Genomic DNA, 17203 nt, shown 5'->3' on the forward strand with positions numbered 1-17203 from the left:
TCCCCCCCCTGCCTGTCCCCACGGCCGATCCCCGCCGCTCGGGGGCTCTGGGGTTGCAGAGGCGGCACCCCAGGATCCCCTGCCTGGGGAGGGGGGACGTTCCTAGCCCGGCTCCTGGGGGGCTCGGCCACCCCCCGCTCTCCGCTCTGCTGGAGGTGGGGCTGGAGGTGCCGCTTCCACCCTGCGCCAAGCCCGGGTGTTTTCCTAGGAGCGAAAAAAGCAGCAAACCGGGAAAACCCCCCCGAGCCCGGCCAAGCGCCCGGTGCCACCCCGGCACGGCCGCCCGCGGGGTGTCCCTGCCACGGGAACGGGAATTAACCGGGAACCAGGACACCCCTGGCGCCCCAAAACCAGCACGGCAGGGGGAGCACAGCCGCAGCAGCGTTTATTCCCCATCAGCCCCGTGCCTGGGGTGTCCAAGCCCGCAGCCCCCGTTGGCACAGGAGCCCGTGCGGCCCGGGGGAGGCTCCGCGGCCGCCCCCGCTCCGGTTTAATGGTTAACGGCGGCCCAAGCGCAGAGCTGGAGGCTCCGGCAGCTCCGCTGGTGTTGTGCAACTCCACGGGCATCGCCCACCCTCGCACACGGTGACCCCGGCCCGGGCAGGGGGGCTCGGCACGGGGACATCCCAAATTTAAAACGTGGTCATGGCACCTTCTGAGTTGGGAAGGCCGTGCAAGGATCATTTAGTCCTGCTCTTGGCCCTGCACAGGACGCCCCCAGAAATCACCATCCCTGGGAGATACCCCCGTGGTACCCGGGTGCCCTTGCCAGGGTTTGGCTGCGGACTGCGCTGATGCCCCTCGCCCAGGGGGTCGTGCAGAGTGATCGCGGCCGTGCCCGCGCTGCCCGTGTCCCCCTGGCTGCCCGCCGGGGCTGCGGGGCTGCCAGGGCACGGTGCCACACGAGGGTCAGCTCCAGGGATGGGGGGCTTGGCGGGGTGCGGAGCTGCTCGGCTGTGGGGCAGGTTTGGGGGGATGGAGAGCCCTGTGCTGCCGGACAGGCACAGAGCTGCGCGGGCTGCGGGGTGCAGGGACATGGGGGTGCGGGTCCTGATGGCACAGGGTGCCCTACAGCGCCGTGCGGGTGTCACAGTGTGCGGGTGTCACACAGTGCGGGTGTCACACCGTGCAGGTGTCACACAGTGCAGGTGTCACACAGTGCGGGTGTCACACAGTGTAGGTATCACAGTGTAGGTGTCACACAGTACGGGTGTCACACAGTGTAGGTATCACAGTGTAGGTGTCACGCCATGCAGGTGTCACAGTGCTGGTGTCACACAGTGTAGGTGTCACACCGTGCGGGTGTCACACCGTGCGGGTGTCACACAGTGCGGGTGTCACACAGTGTAGGTGTCACACAGTGCGGGTGTCACACAGTGTAGGTATCACAGTGTAGGTGTCACGCCATGCAGGTGTCACAGTGCTGGTGTCACACAGTGTAGGTGTCACACAGTGCAGGTGTCAGTCACACCGTGCGGGTGTCACACCGTGCAGTGTGTGCTGCCCCTCGCTACATCCCACAGGGTGAGGATTACAGGACGTGCGGCCCCGTTCAGCCTCTCCGGGTGCTCTGTGAGCTCCTGCTCGCTCCCTCTTGTGGGAACGGCACCACTCACACTCTTGCACACCCGCTCACATCATGCACACCCCCTCACACTCATGCACTCCCGCTCACTCTCTCGCACACTTGTGCCACCCACCCACATGGGCAACGCGGGGACCGGAGCGAAGCCCCACTGATTCCGCATGGAAATGAAGCTCCCGTGCCTGGCAGCAGAGCCCAGAACAGCTCCCGGGGGTTCAGGAGGTGCAGGCGGGCCCCAGCCGTGAGTGCTGGGGTGATGGAGAAGGGGAACAGGGGCAGGATGCGGCCGGGGCAGCGCGGGGGAGCCCACGCGTGCTTGTGGCAGCCTGGCAGCAGGCGGAGCGCGGCAGCAGCGGCACAGCCGCGCTCTATCGGCGCCCCCATCTCGCAGGGGGATGGGAGAAGCTCTCGGGGCCCGCTGTGGTTTGGCTCACGGCGCCTGGGGTGCCTCCGGCTCTGACACCTCCAGCGGGGTTTGCTGAGCGCTGCGTTTTCGGTGTTAATCTCTTCACCCGCCGCGGTGCACGGGCAAAGATGCTGAGGGGAGGCGCGGCGCTTCCTGCCGCACAGCCTGGCACGGCACGGCCCGGCACGGCACGGGGGCTCCACCCCGCCCCAGCCACACCAGGCCGTCGTGCCACGAGGCCAGGCAGCCGCTGGCCGTGTGACAGCGACACCGTCATTGTCACACCGTCATTGCCACCGCGTCCCTTGGGGCACGGATATGCAGCTCCACCGGGGAGGAGAGGAGGGGAGGTTTAGCTCTGGTACACATGCAGCTCACCCAGGATTTTTTGGCACACGGAGGCTGCAGGACCCACAGCAGTGATGGGGAGGTGAGCAAGGAAGCAAATGCTGAGCCTGGTTTGTACCACAGCCCTGTGCAAGGCTCTGCTGTGGCACAGATCCTCCCAAAGAGCAGCTCTTGATGGCTGTGTGTCCCCATTTCAGAGGTGCCAAACCACCCATGCAGGGCTGGTGCACTCACTGACACGTTGTGCTCAAAGCTGCTCCCTCAGCACCAGCTGCACCAGCAGCAGAAAGAGCCCTCAGAATCAGGGATTTAGACTCGGTTTAGGAGTGTAAACTTTCTCTCAGCCTTTTAATGGTGACCCATGGATACACCCTTGCACGGGTCTGAGAGGGTGGGGATGGAGGATGGAGCAGAGCCCACAGCCCACACCAGTGACATTTCTGTGTAGTCCTGTGCAGGGTGAGAAGATGGACTCGATCCCTTGTGGGTCCTTTCCAGCTCTGGATATCCTATGATTCCATGGAGGCACAGGGCTGACCCCATCTCCCCATAACAAGGGATATTCTGTGATTTGGGGCAAAGCTTCTCAGGGTTTCCTGGGGGCTGGAGGAGGCCCTGCTCTCCCCCAGGCAGTGTGAGGAGCACAGAGACCCTCAGGCATGGCAGAAACCTCCTGATGGGGATCTGATCCTGCAGCCCAAGGCAGGGGGCTGGCTGCAGCCCCGTCACCCCCCTGCCCCAAAACGTGACTGGTCCCCACCCTGTTCCCATCTTGGTGCCAGTGCCAGCCCTCTCTCACTGGGGTCCCACCCAGCACCCCCAAACTGCCCATGCTGGGACATCCCACCACTGCTGGCACCAGCTGGGCTGGAATGGGACAAAGACACTCATAGAAAAGTAACAGGAAATATGTACAGAGAGTGAGTGCAGGGCACAGGGTGGGCACAGGGGTGCTGGCACCTGTCACTTTGGCACCCAGTGGTGCCCAGCCAGGTGGGCTCCCCTGTGGCACTGCCCCTGCTCCTGGGGGCTATAGGTTGGTGATGTAAACCTGCAGCCCGTTGGCTGCTGTGCGGGCAGAGCCTTTCTGGGACCCCCCTGCCCAGACATCCACCACACTCTCATAGAGGTTCTCAGGCACACAGCCCTTCCCTGGCTTGGCCCCTTTTGCTGCCTTCTTCCAGTGAATGTCCACAGCCTCGTAGTCAGGCTCGGGGCCACGGGCCTGGGCAGTCCATGCTCTGTCATTGATGGACTCATAACAGGGGTCAGGGGGGCCTGGGGCTGCCGGGGCCCCCTCCTGCTGGCACGGGGGTGGCCCCCCAGATCCCCCGTCCTTCACAGCCCTTGGGGTTGATGCAGGGACCTGGGATTTCTTCTTGGTGGCTTTGCACACTGTTGAATACATCTCCTCCAGCTGCAAAAGGAAATTTTTTTTTTGGGTGGAGGTTTGGGGCCAATCCCTGCCCACTGCAGGGTACCCTCATGATTTTGTTCCCCCCATCTTCTGACAGCACCCCAGGAGGATGCTGGCAGTGCATCCTAACTTATACCCTGCCCCACACATGGGCACAGCCAGGAGAGATGGAATTAAATAACCCCCCCACCATGTGCCCCATCCCTGCTGTCCCCCAGAGTGTACCTTGGCATGAGGGGCACTGCCTGTGCCATCCCAGCCGTGCTGTGCTCCAGAGGGTCCTGCCACAGCCCCATCCTGCACCTCCACCGACACCACCTTCTTCACTTTATGGACACAGGCGTAATCAGCTGCGCCGTGCCCAGCCCGTGGAGGGGACAGCTGGGTGCCAGCTGGCATGGGGGGCACCGGGGTGACACTGGGGGGCACCGGGGTGCCCTCGTCCCCCACTGCCAGGCACTCATAGACAGCGTCTGGCGCCGGTTTGCGCAGAGGGGTGAAGAGCAGGTTGGAGTAGGTCTGGTCAGGGGCTGGGGAGGTGGCCGGGGGCTCAGGGACGGGGATCTGGGGCAGCTCACGGTGCAGGAGGCCAGAGCTGTGCAGGGATTCACCCCCAGGGGCCGCGGCACCGGGGAGATCCAGGCTGGCCGGACGCTGGACTGTGGGAGAGAAGAGGAAATGAGGGGATGCAGCAGGCACCAAGCCCTGTGCCAGCGCTGTGGCACGTCTGTGATGGGCATGATGGGCAGCTTGGGGACTGCAGGGAGCTGCCAAGGGCCACCAGCCCCTCGGGCTCCCCCTGCTCCAGGGCACTCACCATCCCTGACCTTCACCCGGTACAGCTCGTGCAGCTTCGTGTCCGACTTGCTGAGTGAGCGCAGCTGTGTCTGGCAGAGCAGGGCCTGATGGGGGGACAGACACCCTCAGGCTGGGCTGGGAGCCCAGAGCACCCCCAGGGCTCATCCTGCCCCCCAGATGTGCTCTTACCTCCTCCACGAGCTTCACCCCGTCCAGAGCGACCTTCTTCCTGCCCTTCCTGCAGGGAGAGGTGGGGCTGAGCCCAGGGCAGGTGGCAGAGCCAGGGGTGAGGAGCAGGGGTCCCAGTGTGGCACTCCCAAACCCACATCCTGCTCCTTCCCTGCCCCACAGCAGGCTCTGTGCTGCCTGGGGACATCACAATCGCATCCTGCACCCCACTGAGCTGTGCAGGGCACCACCCTTGGCATTGCCCCTGCTGCTCGCAGCTCAGCCCTCTCTGGGCTGCTCCTCTGAGGTTTTTGGGCATAGGGGCTGTTCCAGGGGGCTGTGACACACAGAGATGCAGGATCAAGCCAGGCAGAGCTGCACTGGGGTGCAGGTGAGGATTTGGGGTGAGCAGAGCAGCAGATCCCACGATCCCAGCTCAGGATGGCTGCACACAGAGTCCCCACCAAATGCCACCGAGGGGTCCCCAGCCCCACCCAGCCCCAGGAGGGAAAGTGGAGGAGCCATGGGCAGCACGTACCGTTTGCAGGCAGCACACAGGGTGCCCAGGTAGACCAGGCCACCGAGCAGGGCCAGGGCAGTGCCAGCTGGCAGCAGCCGAGTCCCTGCTGTCCCCTCGCCGCTGGCTGCAGCCATGGGGGAGCCGCTGGCAGCACCACTGAGCTCTGAGGAGAGAGAACACGAGCTGGGGTTCAGCCTGGAGCTGCTGGAATGGTGCTCTGTTACCCCCAGGGACCCCTGCAGTACCATCTCCCTGCAGGGCATCTCTCTGGATGCTCTGGATGGGGACATTTCACTGGGTGTCCCATTTTCTGGCCAGCAATTGCTGTCCCCAGAGTCACCGTAACACCTCCAGTGCCCAGCCCCATGTGGACACTTGGCACTGTGTGCTCTGTCACCACCAGGGAAAAGTTTAGATTTTGGTTCCTTTTGAAAAAAACAATCCAACAAAACCAGCGGGATTCGAGCTCACAGAAATGGTGAAAAGGAGATGTCCAGGAGCCGTGAAAACCCTCTGGAGACACCCTAGGAATGACAGAGTGCTTTCAGGGGACACCAGGACACCAATCTGGGCTGTGGGATGGGGGTGACACCGCTCCTGAGCATAGGGGAGGCCAGTAAGGACAGGCGGTATGACTCAATTTCCTGGAAACAAGGGGAGCTTCAGCATCTCCTTCCTCTGCCTCCTCATGCCCTGGCCTCAGCAGAACACACCAGGACACCCTCCCTCTGCAATGGATTCACACATTCCCTGTGCCACCACAACCCCAGCTCTGCAGCCACTCTCTACAGTGACACAGAGCAGAAAACTCCCCATTTTCCACCCCTTTCCTGTGCCTAAAGCTGTGCCTTGCCCAACCCCAGCCCTTGTCCCTGTGCTTTCCTCAGGGCAAAAATCATCCCCTGCAAACGGCGGCAGTGCAGGAGGGTGTCCTGACACAAAGCACGGGTGCTCCCCAGCCTGTCAGGATCACCTCCTTCCCCAGGAGGCTTTTGGTGACTCTGTCCCATCATTTCCCTGCCACCATCCCCATCCCTGCTCTGCTGCCAGCACACTGCAAACCCAAAGCAAAAGCTGACAGCCCTTCACCGGTGTCTGCGGCTCCCAGCTCTGCACAGCTCAGCTCTGTGCACCCTGCTCTACAAAAACAGCCTGGCCTCTCACCAGCACCCGAGAAATGCCTGATCTGAAAGGAGATGGAGGCAGTTCCTGGAGTAAAACACAGCTTCAAGAAGGCACGGTAGCTGATCCAGAAGGGGCCAGCAGTAGGGTCCCTGGGCAGAGCTGAGCAGGATCAGCTTCCACCAGCACAGATGGGAACCCAGAGATCCAGAGGGACGTGCTGAGCGCCTCTCACTCACCCTCTTGCATATCTTCATCCAGATGAGCTCTGGTGAGAAGCCACCCTGCCTTGTGTAAATCTCAAAAGCTACTGCAGACCCACAGGAGCTCCCCTCTCCCCTGCACTCTGGGTCACACAGCATCTCTGGCACATTTTTACCCCAATATCCAGAAGGTCTCTGCCCATTTGCAGCACCCTTTTATCTGCGAGCATCCTTTTATCTAAGAACTTCCCATGCCTTTGGAAACTGCCCTGACTGAAGCATGAACCCTGGAGAGCAATTATTTCAAGGTAGAAAGTGAGACAGAGAGGTTTTAAGGGCTAACCAGGCTGGACAGACTGGCTTAGATCAGAGCTGGGAAGGGGAGGCTGTTCCCTTTCCAACGTTTTAATTAGACAACACAGCTTTTCTGTCTGAGCACACTTTAATTATTGGGATTACCTGCAACAGGGCCGGTGTGTTAGACAGAGCCTGGAGCTCCTCGCTGGGCTCGTTCAGCTCATTAGAGGGATGGGATCATGGGCTGCAGGAGCAGGGCAGAGCTGAGCAGGCTCTGGAGTTGAGCAAAGTTCTAGCGAGGTTTGATGGCCAGGAGCTGGTGTGATGTTGGAATCCAGGTGGGAGCTTTCAGCATGCTGAGGCAGGCGCACACGGGGCAGCTTATCCCACAGCAGGGGGATTTTCCATCCCTGAATTTTGAAGATTGGAAGGAGAGACTTCCTTGAGTAGGAATGAGCACAGAAAAATTCTTCTGGCCTATTTTCTGTAGAGCAGGTTGATGGTTGCTCCAGGATTTCTGAACAGTGAAACTGTGCAGTGCATCCTCCTCAGTGCTCAGGATCAGCAGCCACCAGGAGAAGCCACTTTTTAAGGACAGCACCTTGGGTCTCCCAAACCCACAGATTTGCAAGCAGAACCCCTGACTAACGACAGGTAGGACTGGGCAGGTTTGCAAGGCAAACACCTGGGTTTCCTGCCGATGAAGTTATCGATCTCCCTGCCCTGGGGCTGCTCCCCGGGGCTGGAGGCTCAGCAGAGGCGTTTCAAAGGCGCCGGCTCTGCCAGCCCAGCCCAGCCCCGGTGGCTTTGAAGGCGAGGGCGGTCACAGCCGTTGCGTACGTGTGACAGCACCCACAGCCCTGAGCAGGGATCTCTCCCCTCCGTGTGTGACACCCCAGCACAGGCACCCTCAAGGCAGATGGGCTGTTACTCCAGGATGTGGGAGTTTTTTGTGAGTCCTATGAAAGGTGCAAGTTTTTCATCTGGGCTTCCTGAAAGCAAGATTAAATTCACTGCAAAACCAAGCGCTGCTGGTGATGATTCTGCCTGGCCTCTGATTCATCTCCCCAGATAAAACCACACGGTCTTCAGTGCAGGGTGGCAAGAAAAAAGTCTGCACAGCTACTCAAAGCCTATTTGCACAAAACCAAGAGGAACATTTTGAGCTGATTTCCATCAGCAACTGTGCACACAGCTGCAGCAAACTCTGCTCAGGTACCCCAGGGAGTTGTGCTTCAAAAAAGGCCCAAGAAGCAGAAGTAGACAGATTTTTTTTCTCTTCAATTACAAAAAGTGAAAGATCTGTTTACAGTCAGTCACAACACTGAATCTGCCCTGGACCATGGGGTGCAATTAGTGAATTTTAAGATTATTTCAAAAAAGCAGGCATGAGATCTCACCCACTTTGCTTATTCTCCGTAATGAGATTTCACGGTCAAATACCTCTGGGGGCTTTTCATTTAGAAAGTGCCACCCATACTTCTAAATGCCAGACCCAAATGCCTGAAAACTTGGATGCAGACTTCTAGCTGCAGTTCTGATCGCTGCTCACATGCTGGAGTGGCTTTTGAGAAAACACAACTTTAAAAGTTTCAGGTGAATGACTGTCAGCCCACACCACAGGGCTCTGCTCGAGGCTGACCCCATTTCAGCACTTTTCTTTCTTCCTGCCCTTCCCTGGTTGCTGAACACTCACTTGGGCAGAAAAATGCTTTTTTAAGGCAAGAATAATCTCAAGAGGTTTTCTGCAGAGCTCAGCCACAGCAGACCAACAGAGAGCTCAGAGTTGCTGTTATGGGAAGCCAGATTCCAAACTAGAGCATGGCTGTGTGAAGGAGATGTGTCTTCTCCAGGTTTCCTTGGCCACACATGCACTACTTCTACATCATCTTAGGTTTTCAGAAGACAGCATTTCAGGGGTCCCGTTCTCAAGCCTCCTCACCCAGAGACAGGCACTCAGCACTTTCCCATTGCACACACCACCAAAACTCCTGTCCCCCTCCCCACAAAACAACTGGAAATTTCCACAATGCCACACGCCTCTGAACTGAATTCATTCACCCCAAAATAATTGGCTCCCACTCAGCCTCCAGACCCCAGCCATGGAATCCCAGCAGTATTGCCAAGCTCCACCACCTTTGCTTCCCTCTCAAGCCCAGCTACAGAGCACAAAACATTGAAAGACACAGCTTGGAGCCCAGCTCACAAAGCTGAACCAGCTGAGGCTTCCCAGAGCAGAGCAGAGCTGGAATCCTGCCTGTCCAGTCTATCCAGCCCCAAGAGCATCTCTGACAATGCTGTGACTTCTCTATACTTTGGGGGGTTTAAGATATTTCCCTCTCAGTTTAGCTGCAGATTCCTCATTTCCCAGGCAGGAAAGCCACCACCACTTACTTGCAGAAACTCAAAATCCGGTGAGTGTGGAGCGCAGGGATCCAATCATGCTCTCTTCCCTGCTGGCCAGCCTGGAGAATTTCATATTTTATCCCACAGCAAGTCCCAGTCAGAGCCTCCCGCACATTTCCAACATCCCGATCTGAGCTCTCCCTGAGGAGCAGCCGGCTGTGAGCAGACACCGAGCACACCCACCACAGCTTCCTGGCCTCGGAGGTGGCGGCTGCAGCCCGGGGTAGGCTGGGTCTGTGCTCGCAGCCGGGGCGGGAAGCTCAGCACACCGAGCAGCCTCTGCCCCGCCCGGCTCCTCCCGGAGCTCAGGGCGATGTAAGGCAAGAACGGGGAGCACCAGATCATCATTACCTTGCAAATGAACAACGCCTTACAAGGAGAGAGGAGGAAAAAAGAAACACCAACTTTATTCATCGGGGATGTGAACTGCGCTGGGTGGGAGGTGACAGGCTGTGGAGATCCCAAGGAAGGGTCAAAACAGGACTGAGCAAAGACACGGGGCTCATTCACCCAGTTCCTAAAGAGATTATGATGATGTTAAACAGTCTCAGAGCACAAAATAAACCCCCAAGTTTTCTCTGCCCAGCTCAGCTCTCCAGTCACGGGCCACTTCAGCGAGCATCCATGCTAAGCTGGGCACATTAATCCTTGTCACCACTTAGCACTCAAGTGAGAGAAACAAACAGTCATTTGTGAGGGAAGGGCCATTGTTAAACCCTTGAGTTGAGCCTGGTGTGTGAAGAACACGAATTCAGAACAATGAGGACAGAACAGCCAATTCCAATGGGAACTGATGGAACTGAGGCAGCCCATGACACATCCCACACCCACCAGGATCACAGCACCATCCAGGTGCTCTTCAGGAGCACAGACTCACTCCCACAGGTTTCCTGAAGATGTTCATCTTGTTTGGTTTTGCTGTGTCGCTGTGTTTCTGAGGTGTGTCTGCAGCAATGTGAAATCCCACACAACCTGAACAGCTCTGATCATATCTTCTTCAGTCTCAGATTTTCTTGCTCATTTGGCAGCCTGACCCTGCAGATCAGGCACTGCCCTGCCCAGGCTGACAGCTTGTTTTTAATCTGTTCTTAGGGTAGATAAAACAGAGAATACTAAAGGAATCTTTTCATTAGAAAAATTACTCACAGAATAAAAGGAAATTGGTTCCTTAAGTTAAAAAAAAATGGTGTCCTTAAGATACTGGCATGAATTGCAAACTATTTTTGTTTTCAAAAAAAAAGCCTTTGCAATGCAGAAATCCCACCAGATGATGAAACCAGCATCTCTGAGGCAAGGACTGGCCACCACCAATACAGAATGTAACCAAGGGGAGAGGACATCCTTCCTGTCCACTTTCCACATGGCAGGGAAGAGCATTTGCTTGCCTGGCCTGCTTCCAGCCCAGCCCAAGCTCTGCCACTGCAGGGCTGCACACTGGGCTCATACAGATCCTGCTCCTTGTGCTCACCTAGGGCCCAGTCCAACCTGGGTCTGGGTCCTGAGGTTCTTTAGTAAAAGGACCCATGCTCAGTGAGCCACCTTGGGCAGAAAACCCCAACTGATGGTGGCAAAAATCACAAGGTTCCCTGTGGAGCTGTTCCTGGATAGGTTTGGGAATTCTGATATGCTGCTGGCTTATTCCCCCAGCTATGGCACTCTACTTGAGGAACCAGGCAGTTTTCCATGCCAAGCCAGTGAGTTTGGCTACAGCATGGCCTGGGATACCCCAACAGTCAAACTGCTGAAATTTGATGCTCCAGGCTGCTGGTTCCACCTCTGAGCTGTCCGTTTTCTGTCCCTTCCTTACACTAGGGCTACAAAGAACTTGCTCCCCCCAGAAATGGAGTTCTCAGATCAATCCCACAGTAAAAACCAGAAGGCAGAGAGCAGCTAAAGCACTTGACCTTTGATGTTTTCACCCAGCCATGGTTGGGACCCTGCCTGCACCTGTGCTTGGCAGGTGGCCACAGACAGAAGCCACAGTTACTGGCAGGATGTGGGGCTGTCCAAGCCCCCTCAGCTGGTTTGTAGCCAGCAGTGTTATCACCTGAGCAGCCACAGACTCTGGATGGAGCTGCTGCTGCAGGGAAAATGAAGGAAAGAAGTGTGCAAGAGAGCAGAGAATTGTATCCCTTGTAGCTAGGCCTCATCCAAGGCCCAACTCACTGAATGCTTTCAGGGCTGGACGGATGTGCACTACTCCCCCTCCCAGAAGAGCTCAGAAGCATCCAGAAACTGCTGCTTTTTTGCCCAGTTTTAGGCTGAGCAGCCTGAGGCCCAGCAGAGCAGGACAGCTCATTGAGACTCTGAGGCCAGGAGCACCAGAAGGACAACTCCTGCAGTCCAACACCTTCCTCAGCACCTAGAACTCAGTCATCTTCTTGTGGGTGTCTGCTTTCTTCTGCTCCCGCTGTAGCCTGGCTTCCTGGGCCTGCAGCTGCCCCAGCTGCTTGTGGGCATTAGCCAGCTTCTCCTCCAGCTGAGCTGCAGCAATGCTGTGCCTGAAAGCAAAAAGCACAGTGGCAATGTCATCCTGCATGGTAAGATCAAGGGCTTGTTCCATCCCAAGAGAGTTTGCCATTTCCTGCAGGATTAGCTCAAGGGATCTGCTGAAAGCCAGGAGTAACCTGATGCTCAGCACTATCTGGGCTAGAGAATGTCCTCCTGGGACCCTCAACAGCAATGCTGCAGGAGTGGGCACAAGAAGGACTCCAGCACCTTTCCTCAGAGAGCTCCTCTCTTTGCCACAGCCTGAATTCAGACACATCTGCCCCAGACACATCTGGCAGTGTCCACTGGTCTGAAGCACACATTGAACTCTCTCCTCCACTTCCCCTTAAATCCCATCCAGACACATTTCACTTGTTCCTCCCACACCTCATTCCAAGCCCACCCCTCCCCAGAAGCACCACAAACTGCATCCCAAAGAACATCTTCCTACCTCCCGATGTTGCGCGCCAGGGCCTGCTGGATTCCCCTGATATCCCTCTGCGTCTGCTCAATCTTCTCCGTGGTCTGGAAGAGGCTGACACTCAGGGCCTTCTTGGTGCTCTTGCTGGCATGGTAGATCTCTTTGCTGTTCCTCTGGGGCAGGGCCATGCCCCCAGCCCTGTCCCCGGCGCTCTTCCCGCACAGTTTCTCGTTCAGGAAGTCAAAGACGTTGCGCGGGGCCTTGCGGCCGCCCGGCTGCCCAGAGCTGCCTCCCTTTGCCCGGCATTTCCTCGATTTCCCTGGCTCCAGCTTCCCCTGCTTCTTCTTCTGCAGCACCTCAGCACACTGGTCCAGAGACTTCCCTCGAGGGAGCACCACAGCCTGCACTGGCTCCACTCTGCCCTCGCCATTCTTCCCTAGGCCTGAGGGGAGACTCCGAGTCATTACAGCATCCTCCCTCTGAGGCACCTCCCACCACAAGCTCACATTGTCACAAGCTTAAAACTTTTGAGGTACCAAAAGTTACAACTTCTGTCCGAGCCAAGGGGACCAGAAAAGGCCAGGCCAGGAGCCTTTCACAGCAGGAGATTTGTGATTCCAAGCCCGAGGCCATCCGTCAGGCTGGTTTCTGTGAAACCAGGTTCAGCCTCACATCCTCAGCTTCTCAAGCCAGGTTCTGCTTCAAACTGGTTTGGTTCCTCTGGAAGAACCCAAGCCAGGTTCTGCTTCAAACTGGTTTGGTTCCTCTGGGAGGACCGGAGACACAGAGGCCCTCCCAGAGCCCCCAAGGCTCGATGCAATTTGGGTGGGAGCAGCGAGTTCAGCAGGCTTTGAAGTCTGTGTCAGGCCAGGAGATGCATTAGCACAGACATCAGAAGCTTTGCAGATCAGCTCCCCTCCACCTCCAGCCTTTGAACATTCCACAAGGTTCTCACAGCTTTGATCATCAGCCTCACCGTGCTCCCAGGTGCCTCCACTGTTTGCCATTTCCATACAGGGTTGGTGCCCCACATGCCTGCACTTCCATGAAATAACTCATCCCTCTTCCCTCCAACCCTGCTGGGATCTACCACATTGCCTGAGCCTCAGCCACGTGGCCTTTCAGCACAGCAAAGTTCTGGTTTCAACCAAAATCTTGGGTTTTCCTTACCAGCCCCAGGAGCACCCTCTCCCCTTACCTTTTCCAAACTCATATCCCATCTGAACAAGCAGCTTGGAGCCAATGCCACGAGTGTGGGCCTCCCAGCCACCAAAAGAGGAGCTGCAGGCTGGGGTCCATTCCCCATTCTCTGGAACCCCTGAGTCTATCACTGTGGAACACAAGAGGAGAATCAGTGAAACAGGAATTGTGAGTAAAGCTGCTGTGTGCAGCATCCCTCACAGGACAGTGCAATTCACTTCTCCAACCCTAAAAGCATTTGGTCATGCTCCAGCTTTACTCAGTTCTAATTGGATTGTCACCTTCCATGAACACTGCACAGGAGTGGCTGAAATGTGAGGTTTCACTTGATTTAATGCACATACCACCTCCCAGATCCAGGCAGAATCACCCAGGAGTTTTATGATTCTTTTCCTTCCTTCCAGGATGGTAATACAGAACAATGTACACATCTGAGTAGAATTTAACACAGTGACACCTAACACTTATCCTGTGCCTCCAGTCTCTGGTATGAGGCTCCTCCAGGCCACAGCATTAATTTTGTGTTATTAGGATCCAATAACCTCTGTCAGGTTAAATGTGAAGAGCTCTAGGACACGACTTTGTCCCTGTGATGCAGCTGTGGCACCACCAGAGGGACAGTGCTGCCTGTGCACCTTCCAAGAAGTCACTTGGGTGCTCTCTGTGTCACCTTTCAGCAGTAAAACAGGGCAAGGCTGTTCCTGCAGCCTCATCCAGGCACCAGAAGGACCCAACATTTCCTTGGGTCTCACATTCCTGAGTCATGGAGCTCCCAGGGATGAGAAATTCTGATTCACTTATTAACTCAGCTCAGCCAGACATGTAAGAATGAGGCTCAGAGCCTGGAATTCCAAAATATCACACCCTCTTCTTCCTTGTGTGGGGAGTTCCCATGGAAACCTCCAGCCTTCATTAGCCCAGGGATTTGCACAAAACAAAGATTTTAGTTTGCAGTTATGGCAGAACAGCCAGTTACTGTTCTCAATCTTTCAGGAACACATAAAGAGATCTGGTCTTCCATCAGAGGTGGGACACTCAGAGTGAGAGCTCCAGGACAGCCAGCCAGTCCCAGAGAAAAGCAGAACAAAATCCCAAGTCACTTTTGCTCACTTTCTCCCCACTCCCTTACCTTTGGCATAACCAGAATCATCCACACTGTCCTCATCAGACTCGCCAGATTCAGCAGCATCTTCACTTCTCAGGGGTGGGATGACACTGTCCCCTTCCACCACGGCCTCCTTGAGGAGCAGGGAGTCAAATTTCACCGTGTAGTAGCCACTGTCCACATCTACAGAGGGAACAGCAAGGACAGAGCTCCAGCACACAGGGAGCTAAACCAGAGTCAGCTCCAGCAGAACAACACAGGATGGGGGGAGGCCCAAGGAACAGTTCTAGAAAATCCTGGGTTTAATCTGTGATTTTTATTTCTGTCTGGGAGAGGGAAGCACCCACTGCAACCAAAAGCTATTTCCACAATGCCTGTGTTGATACCCAGAAATTTATCTCTACAAATCAAGAAAGATGGGCTGCTGAGAAATGGAATTAATAGAAGTTAGACTTGTTCCCTTCTGATTTAATAACAGTTAAAAGAAAGATGGAAAGAGGGAATAAACCCTTCCCCTTCCCAGGACAGAAGGAAGCCTGTATCAGCAGCTGCTGGGCAGGGCCAGCTCCCCAGGTTTTTGTTTAAACAAGACCAGATTATTGCCATTCTCACCTACTAGACATGTAAATTCCTGCAGCCCCTCCCTGGAGCAGTTAATGACCCCGCAGTCATTTCCTTTCCACATTCTTGCTCTTTATCTCCTACTTCCCAGTCAATTCTCTCTTTTAGCCTGACAAAACTCAGCCTGTTTCCTCTGCTAGGCCAAGACTTTGAGTTCAGGGCAGCAGCCACACAGTTTCTGGTTTTCTGTCATTAACCACAGCAGCCAAGTTTTAGATCCACACAAACCTCAGCCTCCCCCTTCCCCCTGGGCCCCTCACCGGTGATTTTGGCCGTGTACCAGATGCCATCAGTGTGCTTGGCCAGGCAGGCTGAGCCCACCCCCAGACTGCTCAGGTCGGGCTCCTGGAAGGGCTGCAGCTCCTCCACGGACACCACCTGGCCATGGGAAAACCTGCAGGGAAGGAGGAACAGGAGGTGTCAAATGAAAATCCATTCCTTCCTTCCTCAAAGGAAATGCACACGAGTGTCAGGGCTGAGGAACCTTCACCACAATTATAATTACAACAGCACGTGGTCAAACTTCCCTGAAGTTGTTCATGTTGCACCTTAGACATGTTGTTTATGTCATGGGACAAAGAATGCATCTCACCCCAGAGAATTAAACTTCCTTGTTGGTGACACATCCAATTAAAAAATTCATGGATTTGGGGATAAATGGGATCAGAGACAGGCAGGGCTCCAGCCCAGCACCTTCACAGAGGTGAGCCTCACAGCCCAGCACCTTCACACACCACTGAGGCTCATCCTGGGGAAGATCCCCAAAAACAGAGCCCCAAATAGATCCCCAGAAACATCCAAGCCCCCCCAGTGCAACTGGAATGTGTGCATCACCCACAGACCTGGGTGTTTTGTTTTAAAACACTCCATCAGTTGTTAATTCAGCCACTCAGTTATGTAACACCTGTGCACCTTTCCCACAGGAATTTCCACTTCACCTGTGATCAGCTATGGAGAACAGCCAAAGTGATGCCACTGCTCCCCACAGCACATTTCAAAAACACCAAGGCACAATTTCTCTGGGTGAGAAAGGCACGCAGAGCACTTGGGGAGGAGGTTTGTCCCTCTGAACCCTCCCACCCCTCTCTCTTTACCGACAGTTCTCCTTAAATCTGCACTTGTCATCCAGGAAGAAGGGGCAAGGCTTCAGGGACTTGTGGGTGGGGTACAGGTAGAGCACCCTGACCCCTGCACTGCCATCCTCCAGCTCCTCTGTCCCCACAATCATGGCATTGTGGTACTCCAGGGTCCCCCAGGAGCTGTAGTAGGGGGCTTTAACCTTCATCCCACTCAACTCCTCCTCCTCCTCCTCTCTCTCAGACTCCTCCTCCTCCTCACTGCACTTTGATTTGGATTTATCCCCCGTTTCTCCCTCTCTCTCTGAGGAGATCCCGTTGTCATCAGCTGGAGGCTCCTCATCTGTTCCAAGCCCAGCAATGGCTTCCTTAAAAGCAGCATATTCCTCATCTTGGGCAGAGCTCTCCAGGTGGGGATCCTGCCCTGGGACAGCTGCTGGGGAGGAGGAGGAGGCATCTGTGTCCAAAGTGGCCAGAAGTTTGCTCTTTTTCACAGCCACCAGGCTCGACTCGGTCAGTTCTATGAGCTGCTTCAAATCCTCCTGCAGCTGGATCAGGTCCGAGTGCTGCGATGGGTCCTGGCCCGCCCCCAGCGCCAGCTCCACCTGCTCCAGCTGGGCGTTGTAGGTCTGGATCGCCGCTTCCAGACTCTCTTCATCCATCCTCAGCACAGGAAAGGCGCTGCTGCCCGCGTCCTCTCCGCGAACTCAAAACACATTCAGAGTTCACTCAAGCACTTCTGGATAACAAGTCCTCGCCCGCAGAAGCGACATCTACCCCGCCGTCCCGCTCTTTCCCTCGGGAATGACCAGGGCGATGCTCCTGCTGGAAACAGGCGGCAGGAGGCGACGGGAGAGTCCGAGGAGAGGCCGGGCCTGGCCCTGCCCTCTCCCCACTCTCGCCCACCGGGCTCCCGCACGGCACCGCTCCTCCCGCAGCCTGGGCGCTCCCTCAGCCCCAGGGCTGAAGCGCCTCCCTGAGCCGCCACCGCGCCCTCAGCCGCCTCAGTCCCTGCGAGCC

The 17203-nt window shown here is 56.3% G+C and overlaps 2 protein-coding genes across 5 annotated transcripts; both read right to left on the reverse strand.

Annotated features, from left to right (window-relative positions):
• Positions 1–1499: 1499 nt before the first annotated feature.
• On the reverse strand, positions 1500–9565 carry LIME1 (Lck interacting transmembrane adaptor 1). Of its 4 annotated transcripts, XM_064729998.1 has the most exons (8): positions 9454–9554; positions 9259–9329; positions 7027–7274; positions 5261–5405; positions 4744–4792; positions 4574–4658; positions 3982–4415; positions 1500–3756 (listed from the first exon to the last, which is right to left on the reverse strand). In XM_064729998.1, exons 4-8 carry the CDS (start codon positions 5374–5376, stop codon positions 3370–3372), a joined length of 1071 nt encoding a protein of 356 aa, XP_064586068.1. In that variant the 5' UTR covers positions 5377–5405; positions 7027–7274; positions 9259–9329; positions 9454–9554; the 3' UTR covers positions 1500–3369. The 4 variants fall into 4 exon arrangements, with proteins under 4 accessions (XP_064586068.1, XP_064586067.1, XP_064586070.1 ...); XM_064729997.1 differs by having other exon boundaries at positions 9259–9565; XM_064730000.1 differs by lacking the exon at positions 7027–7274.
• Positions 9566–9657: 92 nt separating this feature from the next.
• On the reverse strand, positions 9658–17197 carry ZGPAT (zinc finger CCCH-type and G-patch domain containing). The gene is made up of 6 exons (XM_064730294.1): positions 16202–17197; positions 15368–15501; positions 14511–14669; positions 13380–13511; positions 12212–12623; positions 9658–11771 (listed from the first exon to the last, which is right to left on the reverse strand). The coding sequence occupies exons 1-6, from the start codon at positions 16843–16845 to the stop codon at positions 11633–11635; spliced, it is 1620 nt and encodes a 539-aa protein (XP_064586364.1). The 5' UTR covers positions 16846–17197; the 3' UTR covers positions 9658–11632.
• Positions 17198–17203: the final 6 nt, after the last annotated feature.

Source organism: Zonotrichia leucophrys, chromosome 20, assembly GCF_028769735.1.
Source record: "Zonotrichia leucophrys gambelii isolate GWCS_2022_RI chromosome 20, RI_Zleu_2.0, whole genome shotgun sequence".
NCBI lineage: Eukaryota > Metazoa > Chordata > Aves > Passeriformes > Passerellidae > Zonotrichia > Zonotrichia leucophrys.

Coding starts and splice junctions, on each gene's coding strand:
- ZGPAT (XM_064730294.1), bottom strand. CDS start 16,845: ATGGATGAAGAGAGTCTGGAAGCGGCGATCCAGACCTACAACGCCCAG. Junction 12,624..13,379: donor GGGATATGAGTTTGGAAAAG/GTAAGGGGAGAG, acceptor GTCTCCCCTCAG/GCCTAGGGAAGAATGGCGAG. Junction 11,772..12,211: donor CTGGCGCGCAACATCGGGAG/GTAGGAAGATGT, acceptor TTTTGCTTTCAG/GCACAGCATTGCTGCAGCTC.
- LIME1 (XM_064729999.1), bottom strand. CDS start 5,376: ATGGCTGCAGCCAGCGGCGAGGGGACAGCAGGGACTCGGCTGCTGCCA. Junction 4,416..4,573: donor CCGGGTGAAGGTCAGGGATG/GTGAGTGCCCTG, acceptor TCTCTCCCACAG/TCCAGCGTCCGGCCAGCCTG. Junction 3,757..3,981: donor GCAGTGCCCCTCATGCCAAG/GTACACTCTGGG, acceptor TTCCTTTTGCAG/CTGGAGGAGATGTATTCAAC.